At 46.1% G+C, this 11,594-nt stretch overlaps 1 protein-coding gene across 1 annotated transcript; it reads right to left on the reverse strand.

Moving 5' to 3' along the window:
• Positions 1-923: 923 nt before the first annotated feature.
• Positions 924-11,277, reverse strand: ECRG4 (ECRG4 augurin precursor). Its single transcript, XM_019713995.2, has 4 exons — positions 10,763-11,277; positions 6,750-6,797; positions 4,594-4,751; positions 924-1,304 (listed from the first exon to the last, which is right to left on the reverse strand). The coding sequence occupies exons 1-4, from the start codon at positions 10,839-10,841 to the stop codon at positions 1,149-1,151; spliced, it is 441 nt and encodes a 146-aa protein (XP_019569554.1). The 5' UTR covers positions 10,842-11,277; the 3' UTR covers positions 924-1,148.
• Between the last annotated feature and the right edge of the window lie 317 nt (positions 11,278-11,594).

An 11,594-nucleotide genomic window follows, 5' to 3' on the forward strand; every position in this document is an offset into this window, starting at 1 on the left:
CTGAACTGTATACCTAAAAATGATTAAAATTTTATATTATGTACATTTTACCTCAAATTTTAAAAAATTATAAAGATTCCAAAGGACGACACAAAATTACTGCTATGCAGATTTTATGACTGTCCGTAAACACTGCTCTCCTGAGGCCAGTACTGCCTACTAAGCCCAGGGTTTTTTATTACCTACAGTTCATGAATGGGGATGTTTCAGAGCCTATATGCAAAATTATGTATCATTTTTCTGAGAACAGAAAGTTTCCATTAGACTGCCAGAGGGGTCTATGACCCACAGAAATGTAAGAGTCATTCTGAGTAGCCCCGCCCCGTACTACTCACCTCACCGCCATCCTACCCCCAGCCCTGCAGCTCTGCAGACACGGCACAGGCTGTGACTTGACTCCCTCCCATCAGTAATGGCTGGGATCCTTCACTCACCTTCAGTCTCCTTCCCACCTTCCTCGTCCCCTCTCTCCCCACCCCATCACCACTTTTCTCTTTCTTTCTCACTCAGGTGGTTTAAATGTGATACAAAATATATTCCTAAATCTTTCTTAAATAAGGTTTAATTTTTTAATATGGGTGAGGCTCTGAAATCAACCAAACTTCAGGTTTGATCTCTTACTCTTCATTTCCTGGATGATAATAGAAAAGTTCAGCTCTAGCTCCGAGCCTGGAACCCAGAAAGCCTAGTTCTATAACCTTAAATAATGTTCAACTATACTTTCTTGCTGGTTTTATAGCTTGCATTTAATGTGGACCAAATTTTAACAAATGGAAGATGCTTGCTGAGTCCCGGGGGTGGTGGGGGTGGGGGTAAGGATTCTTGGAAGGGTTACACTTGGGATGGTAACAAAGAAACTTCAGAAACATCCAGGGGATGAAAACTGTTGCCAGCTTAATTTTCATCCAAATCCATTCTGAGACTTTTCTTTTTAACAAAATGCTTTTATTGCTATTTTTAAATGAAATGTACTGTTGGGTACTTGCATGCAATATCAAAAGGCATTTATATTCTTTAACTTTTCCTTTCTGGTCAGAGAAAGTGGACAGAAAATAACTATAAAAAGCACAACAGAAACCAACTAGCACCAGGCATCACGAAGAAGACAGAGGATGGCCGCTGGTTTCTCGTACACTGCGTAATAATGGTCAGTAGTCGTCGTAATTGACGCTGGCTCCATGTCGAAAGCTGTGGGGGCTCCGGGGACCAATGGGGGCGTCTTCATCGTAGTGACGGTGGTAATCATAGTAGTCGTGTCCGTTCCGATCTCTGTTCAGCCAATAGGTGACATCATCTTCAAATTTCTGGAGAAGAGAGAAAACCACAGAGAATGGATTTAAGGACACACACAACACCCTGACCACATCTTGCCTCTGGCTTTCACTGTGGTGGTTTTTCTTTAATGCTTTCCAACCCTCACTAAGAATAACTCCTTGACATAGTGTTCCTGTGCTCAGGGGTCATTGCAGCCAGCTACAGAAGACTGATAAAAGGTATTTGCCCCCAAAGGGGTACACACCCATACCCATGACAACTTCTGTCATATGAGCTCTAAATATATCCCAGACTTAAACATTTTTCTCTGTTTTATTGGTAAATAGAACAGACGTCTGCCAAATACAGTAACAACTTGGCCTGACCCTGCCCCACCCCACACCCCACTGGCACCATCCACATCTCACTGTGGCAGACACCGTCTTAGTACCTTCATATACCTGGCCCACTCTAGTGCACACAGTAGATGCTAACCAGTGTTGGCTGAACTGAGTCAGCCCCAGCACTGCCATATGACAGCCACAGGACAGGGTGTTTCCGATGCTCCTGACATTGATTCTTAGACCTGTGGTGTATGTAAGAACAGGCACAGGTGCCGTTGTTTGTTCCACAGACACTGAGTAAGTGGGCACAGCATGTCAGGCCCTGCCCTGAGACTGGAGGGCCTTCCAACACAAGAAAGACATTCCCCGCCCTCAGGAAGCCCACAGTTCCCAAGAGACACATATGAAAGTGAACAGTTACAGTTAATACAAGCAACAGGGAAGGAGGAGGACTGAGATGAGTGAGAAGCGTAGGATGACGTTCAGGTTCACAGCTCGGGCACGCGGAGTCTTTGCTGTTAACCCATTTATAAAGGAGAGACTCGTTTTCCACTGGCAGTGGTGAAGGGGCGCACAGTGCATTTGGATTAAACTCAGGACTTGGCCAGAGATTTGGTGTGAGGGCAAAAGAGCGGAGCAGACATAGATGTCCTGGGGAGGTTGGAGCGAGCGGGTGGACAACCGCTCAGGGCTTCAGGGCCAGTTTTCCTCAAAGGCTGGCCAGTGCACTCCGGCACCCAAATCTCTAGGGGTGCTGTAACACACAGATCCCCAGGCACCACGGCATGCCTCCTGGACCAAACTTTCTGGTGGTTGGGCCTCAGGAATCTATTTTTATTTTAATAAGACTGCCAGTGAACACTAATATCTGATAACTCCCCGGCCTTGCCCGTGATGGTGCTCTGTGGCCATCTGCTCTGGGTGAGCAGCAGGCCAATCATGCCAGTCTGAAGAGCAGGACTCCACGCCGGTCTCCGTTTACTTAGCCTGGGGATGTTGGCGTCAGCCTCTGCCTCAAAAAGGAGAACACTAGCTTATCTCCCAGTACTGCAGGTTTCCCAACAGCTAAATAATCTTGGTCCTTGATTTTTCTCATTTTAGAATCTTGTTTGATGTTTTGGCTTAAAATATATTTTTCAATAAATTTTTACATGTTTTATGACTACAGAGTAATGCAGAGTAATGCATAATTTAAAATATGTATGTGGAAGGAAGCAAAGAAAAAGGGGGATCATAATTCCATTTCCAAAGACTGCCACTACTGACATTTTGATGGATTTCCTTCTAGTCTTGTCTATGCATATTTAGTCATTAAAATCTTACTTGATCCTTGCTTTTATTCTGCTTTTGTCATCAGACATTATTTTAGCCATTTCCCATAATACCCAGGTTCATGAACTGCAAATACTGGTAATCAAAGAAATGCAAAGTGCTAAATGATGATATGACATTTTCATCTATCAAATAAGTAAATGTATTTAAGTTGTCAGTGAGAATACTAGATGCTGCTTAAGACGTGAGAAAATGGATGCCCTCAGACATGACATGAGAATATGCAATTTGGCAATACTTAATTACCCTTAAATGCAATTCTACCTTTGCTCCACTGACTCCACTGAGCAGAATGCAATACTAAGTAAGAAACAAACTGCACACAAAGATACAAATGACAGTACCTGCCTTTGAGGTTGCTGTGAATGTTACATAACTTCATTCATATAAGACCTGAAAATCATTCTTGGCAGAGTTTGGCTATTTTCACAACAACAAAAAAATTATATTTGAGTAGCAAAAAGTTAATTGGGGAAAACTTAGTATGTCCAATGGTTGGGAACAGGAAGAAAATTATGATATGACTACAGGCTTGCATTTTATGCAGCTATTGAAAATGATGTCTCTTCAGGTCCCCTGCCCATTTTTAAATCAGATTGCTTATATTTTTGTTGTTGAGTTGTATGAGTTCTTTACATATTTTGGAAACTGGTCCCTTATCAGAGGTGTTGTTTGCAAATATCTTCTCCCATTTGGATGATTGCCTTTTAGTTTTGTTGATGGTTTTTTTTTTGCTATGCAGAAGCGTTTTAGTGTGATGTAGACCAATTCATTTATTTTTGTCTCCCAATAAATTTAATTTTTTTAAATGATGTCCTAAAGAGTTTAATTTTTTTTCACCTAATGTAGTATTTTGCATACACCCTTGGTTCACAATATGAAATGTGGGCCCTCGTTGGAGATGCCGCCATTCATTGCTCCCTGGCTAGGGTGGAGGGCTGAGTGTTCTCCACACCACGCCTCCCACACAGCGCGCTCCTCCTGAGCCCCGCCCAGCCCTGTCAGTCACTCTGCAGACTTACTCCCATACAGCAGAGTCCGCCACCTTACCCCTGAGCTGTCTTACCTGTACCTGGTACCCAGGAGTCTGTGATTATAAAATTATTTTTCTTTAATTCAGGGAATATGTCCACTCACGCTAATTGGATGCATGACCTGAACCATCTTTTCCTGCAACTGCATTGACAAATTATCCCCAAAGCATCTGCAAAGACCTGTCTCTCTTTAAAAGTCACTTTTTATCTCTTTCCATTGTCCTCATGAGTCTCTGCCTCGATCTTGTTGTTTCTGACATTTTTTAAGGTAAGGATGAAAATGTTTGGGGGAGATTGTAAGTTATTTCAAGGACACCCAGACAAAACAGTTAAAAGTGTTCCTACGAAAATCAGATTCTCGATGTTCCAGCCATTTGGGGCAGTGACCTCTCTGGAACTCCGCTTCCCAAACATATTATGAGGGAGTCCCACTTGGACATAGTATAATGGAAAATTCCAGCTGATGTTCTCATATCGATGGTATTGTAATCTGATGCCTGAACAGCACTTGGCGTATAATAGGGGCCCAAATGTCTGCCTAAGAATAATGAAGCTAACTTCTGTGCCCTATTCTCCCTAAGCCACACTGGCCTGCAGGAAACCAGGCCCCAGCAGGAGAGGATACCCACCGCCTCGTCGAAGCCCATGTAGAGGAACTGCTGGTACCACTGCTGGACCTCTGGCCGGCTCCGGTCCCACAGCTGCCGCTTCTGGCGCTTCAGGCTGCCTAAGAATTCTTTGGCTTTGCTTTCATCAACAGCCACTTCAGCCTTAGTTGGAGCCGGTGCTGAAATGATTAAAGCCCACCCCAGAAGTACCGAGAATGATTTCTTTTCTTGTTGAAGTGAATAACTGCTCCACATTCCATCTCCCAGTGCCACACGCAGAGATGGTTTTGGCTCAGCTTCCTCCTTACCTGGGGCGTGAGCATCAGTCTCCATGCTCCTTGTTCATAAGCGCTCCTATTTAGGAACAGCCATACAAAGGGGTGCAAGCTAACCTTCAACTTCTAAGGCCCAGGGTGGACATGAAATTCAGCTCATCCTCTGCAGCCACTCACCAGACCGCACGGAGGAGGCTGGTGGCTTACCCACTGGGCTTTACATTTAGGAAACAGCGGGATGTCTAGTGCCGCCCTGGTGGATGCTCACTGTGCTTGCAAACAAGAGAGTACCGTTTCCTTAAGGACAATAGGGAGAACGAAGGGCTGAATGATGATCCCTGAGAGGGCCGGGGCCAGGCCCAGCCTCGCAGAGCAGCAAGTCCTCTCATGGGGTTGCTAGAACACACATTGCCACCTTGGGCCACCGCCTCTGGGCCTCACAGATCATTGATGAGTCGACTGAGTCTTGCAGCATACTGACGCTTGCTCTAACATGGCCATGGCTTCCTCTAATGTCTCTCAGCTGTGTAAAAGGCACCCCCTCTGCAGGATGTGCTGAGGCGAAGCAGCTGTGCCACTGGGTTTGCTCTTGTGGTCTGGCTTTGAGCCTCTCTCCCCTCATCTACAAAACTGGACTGGCCGTCCCTGTCTCTGTGTTGTTATGCAGGCTGTATAGGATAATGGAAGTAAATGCCCTATGTGTTCGTTGTCACATGGGTAAATATCAGTGGGTTTGTTTTTTCACCTCTTGTTCATCTGTGTGTTTCTCTCATGGCCTGTTACACTGTTTTATAAACAGTAGGTTCTCAATAAGTGTTTCTTGGCTTGAACCGAATAAACGTTGAGGCTGTACACATAGGAGTTGTGATTATCCTGGTGGTTTCTTCTCCAGCCCCATTTTTGTCAAGCTGGCCCTACGAGACCTTCCATCATCCGGGTGTCCTTGGGGAGACAGTTGGCTGCCCAACACATGGTGGGGGCCCTCGGGGGCACCTCAGAGATTGAGGACAGACCAGAGCCTCATGAGCAGCTGGAAGTTCTGAGAAAGATGCCGGGAGCTACCGTAGGAGCCTCCTGACCTGAGAGGGGCCACACTGCTCAGCACCTGCAGGGGATCCCTGAGGCACCGACTAGCAAGAGGCTGATAAGCACTTGCAGCCCCATCGGGAGCAGGCTGGAGCCTGCTAGAGTCCCCGCTAACTCAAAGTGACGAGAATAAGTGATTAAATGTTCACATCGGAAATGTGGTCACACTTCCTAATTTCTAAAAGATAGATAACGGTTTAATTTTACAGGTGAAGACGAAAGTTCCAAGAGGGAAAATGGCCTTCACGAGACCACACAATTGGTCTGATGGTTGGACCTGACAACAGCGGGCCCAGACTCACACTGTGTGCCTTCCAGACTGTTCTATTTCCACAACATTTTGCTGCCGTCTACCACGTTTATCTGAGGAGTATTTTTCACAACAGGTGTTAGTAACAAAGAGGTTTTTCTGTTGCACCCTCCCCCTAATAGCTAATTAGATATAGGGTACCAGTACAATACAATCTGTGCATACCCACTAACCAGCTTTTCTGTGCTTTAAAGGACAGCTCTAAATTTAGATATGCTGTAAAATAAACAGCATTTGATTAACACTGCAGCACTGTTTCTTTTATTTCTGAGTCTACACTGACAGCTTTCAGAAAAACAACCTTCAAACATTTAATGGCAATAATGTTTATCTAATAAAACATCACACCACACACCCACAGAAAAAGCTCTTCAGATCTGCTAACCTTTTAAGGAGTAAACACTTCTGATTGCCCAAACACAAGACTCCAGTAAGCACATTTAACAATGCCATTTCATTTCAATCCCATTGAGAATGCAACCCTTATTCAATAGGGGCATATTTACCTTCCCGTTTCTGAAGCATCAGCTTGAGTTTATTTCCACTTGTGCCACCTAAAGGAATGAAAACAGAAGTCAGGTTCAGAGTTGCATTGTACCATTTAATTTCTCAAATGCAAAAATCAGAGTTGGAAAAACTCACTGCCTGCCCCCATCTTGACTTGGCACCTTGATGGTATTACAGTGTTTAGTGCTTGCTGTACTCCACGTCATGCAGGAAAACCAGTTCAGGCTGCCCATGGCTCAGACTGGTGACAATGACCATGGCTGACCAAGTGCATTATGATTTGAGCTGGTCCCTGGGAAAAGCAACCTTGTTTCCTCAGCCCTAAAGTCTTATTATGAGAGCCAGCCATCTGTCACATGTACCTTCTTCCTTCAGACTTTCACTTTTCATGGTTCCCCCACAATTCATATCCACCTGGAACCTCTGAAGGTGAACTTATTTGGAAATCTGGTCTTTGTAGACATAATTAGTTAAGGATCTTGAGGTGCTATCACGCTGGACTTAGGGTGGACTCTAAGTCCTGTGACTGATGTCCTTACACGAAGAGGAGAGGATGGAGAGAAGGCGGCCGTGTGCAGATGGAGGCAGGCAGAAATGGGAGCTACGCTGCCACAAGCCAAGGAACATGCCTTAGCACTCTAAAAATTCAGCCCAGTTCTATGGCTTGCCCTGATCATCTTATCATCACATGTTATTTATACCATTTGCTGTTATTTTTATTCAGTTCTGAAAGTGTTTCTAATCAGCCCAATCATTTTAATGGAAAATAACATGTCTGGCCTGACAGAATCCCCCGCTTGGCCTGGTGAGATGGTTTGAGGACCTATTGATGCCTCTGATCCTTAGGTGCTACATGTAAGTACAAGGCTTACCCTCTGAAGGGGAAAAGCCCAGGCTCAGAAGGAGTGATCTGAGCATCTTCAGGTGTAAGGCACCAGTGTGGCCCCACGGTGCACACGCACATTGAGGTGGTGATGCTTATTTTCTCAGTGGGTCCCTAATCTGCCACTCCATGCACAGGCCTCAAGGCCTGTATTTCCATCTGCAAAAGTAGTTTTCTGGGAAAAGGAGCCATAGCTTTTGCCAGATTCTCAAAAGTGTTTGGAACCCAAATAAGATTAAGAAGCCCTGCTTAATCTTAGGGGTAGATAGTTGGGTGGGAAATGCATTTGTAATCAAAGGTCACAAATTGGCTGCCCACAGCTGAGCTTTCCCTGCAGATGTGTTTTATTGGCATGCCCAATGTTTACAAAATTTGAATTTAAACATCTCTGCACCCAAGTGAGTCCACAAACAGCCACTTCACCTCTTAGCCACCAGTAGGCATTTGAATTTGAGTGTTACCCAACTGCCTTTAGAGTAGGTACGCCAGGCAGGGAACCTGGTTTGGGAAGAATCTCTAGGGTCCACACTGAAGGACTGGGTGGTGCAGGTGGTGTTGCCCTCACATTGTCTTCTCTAGGAGGGCTGGGTGTCTGCTGGACAGTGGGCTCAGGAATTAGCACAGTGTGTGGCATCTATCGAAGAGTTCAGTGGTTTCCGTCTTCTACATTCACGTCAGTCTGCAGTGATGTTTAAAGCAATTGCAATTTTAGGCTGCATTCATAAATGGTTAGCACCTTGCAGAACGGAAATAACTGTCCTGTCTCTGTTCTGTTGCTACTCTCAGACCACCCCTCTACATTTGGTTCAGTTCACATCTGATTTTCAGAAGGTCACAGAGAAACTGGAGTTGTGGTCAGAGGAGAGAGTCCAGGAAGGCGAGGGCCCATAAATGTGTTATATGAAGAAAAAAGGAAAGGAATTTAGATGTGTAACCTACAGATATGAAAAGTTCTGGGAGGAGAGCTACAGTTCTAAGGGGCCAAGCCACCATAGATGAGGACATGAAGTCAGGTTTGCCACACCAGAGCAGTCCCCCACAAAGTTGGCATAAGTCGCCCAAGAGGTTTCACATCAAGAGTTGCTGGAAGCTTCTGAGCATAAATAATTGCAGAGGAAATGAGGCTACCTCAGAGGGGGTCATTTGAAGGGGGTGGGACTAGTGTTAAAGGCTGTACTTCTCCAACCTTAAGAGTCAGTGAAGAAACTGATAGAAACATTTGCCAAAGCAGACAGATATGTTCCCTGGCACAAATATTAGCATTCATTACTATCTTAACATTTGTCGATCTCTAACAACTCATACAAAATTAAGTCCGTCCATCTGCTTGCCTTCTGTAAAAGCGCTGAACAATTAATGAATGAAATGTGATCTGATGTTGAAATAAATATTGGGTTTAGGCATTTGTGATGAGGCTGTGGCAAATATCACTACTGCTCAGAAATGAAAGCCTTACCAACTCTCAGCAATACAACTGAAAAGCATGGAAAAATCCTAAATTATGAATTATTAATGAATTATTAATTTGCCACTCTGCCAATTACTACACACTGAACTATAAATATTAACACATGATTGGATACCACACTCAATTTATTTGAAGAAAACAACAAAGAACAAGTGAATGACCATGACTATTTTTTTCTGTAGTATGGATTTTTTTTTTTTTTTTACCCCAACATCATCAGTCACTATTTCTAGGCTGTCATTATAGGCACTTCTGAATTTATTAAACCTAGTTACCTGGCATAGATCTCCCAGCAGATTCAGAATTGTAAGATGCCCTTTGAGGTGCTAACTATTAATAAATTGATCAAGAATGGCAATGATGATTTTTTCCATTAAATGTTTTTGGGTGTCATAAAGAGCCACCTTTGAGATTCTACACAGACATAAAAATTTTCAATTTATGTCATAAGAACGTTCACATTCCAGCTCAATGATGATACTGTAATATTTTAACTGACCTTTTCACTACATAACGAAATAAAATACAGATGCTAAAAAGGAATAGGCTTATAGCCAATGCTCATTCGCTTTAGTGGGATGTGCTTCTCAAAATGGGAGGAACAAAGGGCGAGAGGTAGATGATCATGTCCTGGGAAATGACTGATTAGCCTCCCCTGTGATTGCAGTTAAGAACAGCAGTGATCCTCCCTGCTTGTAGATGTCCCCTGCTGTCCTAAGGCCCCAGAGCTCCAACCTCAGGACTCCTTCTGCAATTCTCCTCCCTCCCCTCCGCCAGGAGCTTGCTTTTCTGTACTTGCTTTGAATAAGTAAAATATAGAAGCTGAGCAACCCGGAGAGTGTACCATTTCATCAGATAGTGCCCAGCTATTTTTTCGTGGGACAAACACCAGTCTCAGGTTGTGGGCAAGTCACTTTTCACCTTCCAATCCCTGTTCCCTGAGCAGTAGATCTGGGGTCACAGTCATGAGCCTCAAAGGCGCTCATGCATGCATGAGGCCGCTAGTGGACCACAAAGGATCACACAGCTGAAGGTAGCACTGCCCAGACATGGACATGTCAGTTCAGATTGCCCTCTTAAGTTAGGATCTGTGGACTTCCAGGATTCAGATGTCTAAACACCCACCAAATTCCTTCATTTTGGGAGTATGTGTGAAGTGCACATTTTATAGGGAACTAAACCCGAATTTTCAACGGATTCGCTCTATGAAGTACAGAAGGTGAAGCATTTCTTCTCCAAGAGCAGTTCCTTTATATTGGATGTAAAACCTGCTTGCTGCTTTGCATATCTGGAACTTGACTCAGCTGGGAAATGCCTGGAAGGGAATGTGGAAAAGGTGCCTTTTGGCTCCCCTCAGTCTCAGGGTGTGGGGGCGGTTACCTCCGGATTCAAGCTCCTATTTCCCCTTCCCCACTGAAGTTAGTGCTGAAACACTTATTGCTCCTTCTTTGAACCTTTGTCCCTCATTTTCCCCAAGGTTGTCACGCGTATCTCAGACCCCTGCCCTTGACCCCCGTACCCTGTCCTCCCGCTAAGCGCTCAACTCCCTAGTCCTGCAAGTGCAAAACCCAAGAGCTCGATCACCCCTTGGACCTTGTCGGTCACCTGTCTCCCACTGTCACTGATCTCCTTCCCCGGCTCCCTGGCATCGCCCCACTTACCTGGGCCCAGACACAACAGCAGGAACAGAGCCAGCGCAGTCACCGCCAAGACTGCCGGCCGCGCGGAGGAGGAGGCCATGGCTGCACCAGGTGGGCAGGAGGGAAACGCGCACAGCGCTCGGCTCTGCGCGGGAGGACTGGCGTGCGGGAGAGAGGGGCGCAGGCGGGCAAGTGCTTTCTGCGTCCCCGGCGGGGCGGGACCCGCGGGGTGGGCGCGGTGCCAGCGGGCCGTGGGCCAAGCGGCCTCGCGGAGCGCATCCGAGCCCTGCTCTTTGGCGGCGGCTCCAAGACCGTGGATGCTCGCGAAGCTGGCAGCGACGCCCAGAACCGCCGGGGGCCGAGCGCGGCGTGGCCAGCGAGAACCAGCGAGGTCCAGGCTGCCCGAGGAGGGACTGACACCATCCAGGGGGGGAAAGGCTGCCGCCAGGGAGGGGTGGGAGACTGGCTGTCTACCCCAGCCCAGGTCGCCCCTTCTCCCCGCCGGTCCCTCTCGCTCCAGCCTGCTCGCTGACCGCCGTGTCGGCCTTGTGTCTCGTGCTAGTACTTCCTTGCTGTTTCATTCTGCTCTCCCCGCCAGGGCCTGGCTCCTGCCTTGGCTTATAAAGTGGCCTCTGGAATTTCCTTAATTCCCCACACTACCCTTAAAGATGCCTTTGACAGTGCTGAGTTTGGGATATTTTGAAAGACTCCACAGTCTGGGCTCAGAGCTGCAGTCCAGGAAAACATCTCATCCCAAACCACTCTCATAGAAAAGCCTTTCAGAAACGAAGAACTGCGTGACCTCCATAGGTGTTCACAGAACAAACGAGTCCCACTGTGCGCTCTGAGATCT

The sequence above is a fragment of the Rhinolophus sinicus genome, linkage group LG05, assembly GCF_036562045.2.
Source record: "Rhinolophus sinicus isolate RSC01 linkage group LG05, ASM3656204v1, whole genome shotgun sequence".
Taxonomy (NCBI): Eukaryota; Metazoa; Chordata; class Mammalia; order Chiroptera; family Rhinolophidae; genus Rhinolophus; species Rhinolophus sinicus.

What these genes read in the sequence shown, in the direction of transcription:
- ECRG4 (XM_019713995.2), bottom strand. Translation starts at nt 10,841, where the DNA reads ATGGCCTCCTCCTCCGCGCGGCCGGCAGTCTTGGCGGTGACTGCGCTG. An exon ending in GATGCTTCAGAAACGGGAAG is followed by an intron (nt 4,752 to 6,749) that starts GTAAATATGCCC and finishes TAATCATTTCAG; the next exon opens with CACCGGCTCCAACTAAGGCT. An exon ending in ACATGGGCTTCGACGAGGCG is followed by an intron (nt 1,305 to 4,593) that starts GTGGGTATCCTC and finishes TCTCTTCTCCAG; the next exon opens with AAATTTGAAGATGATGTCAC.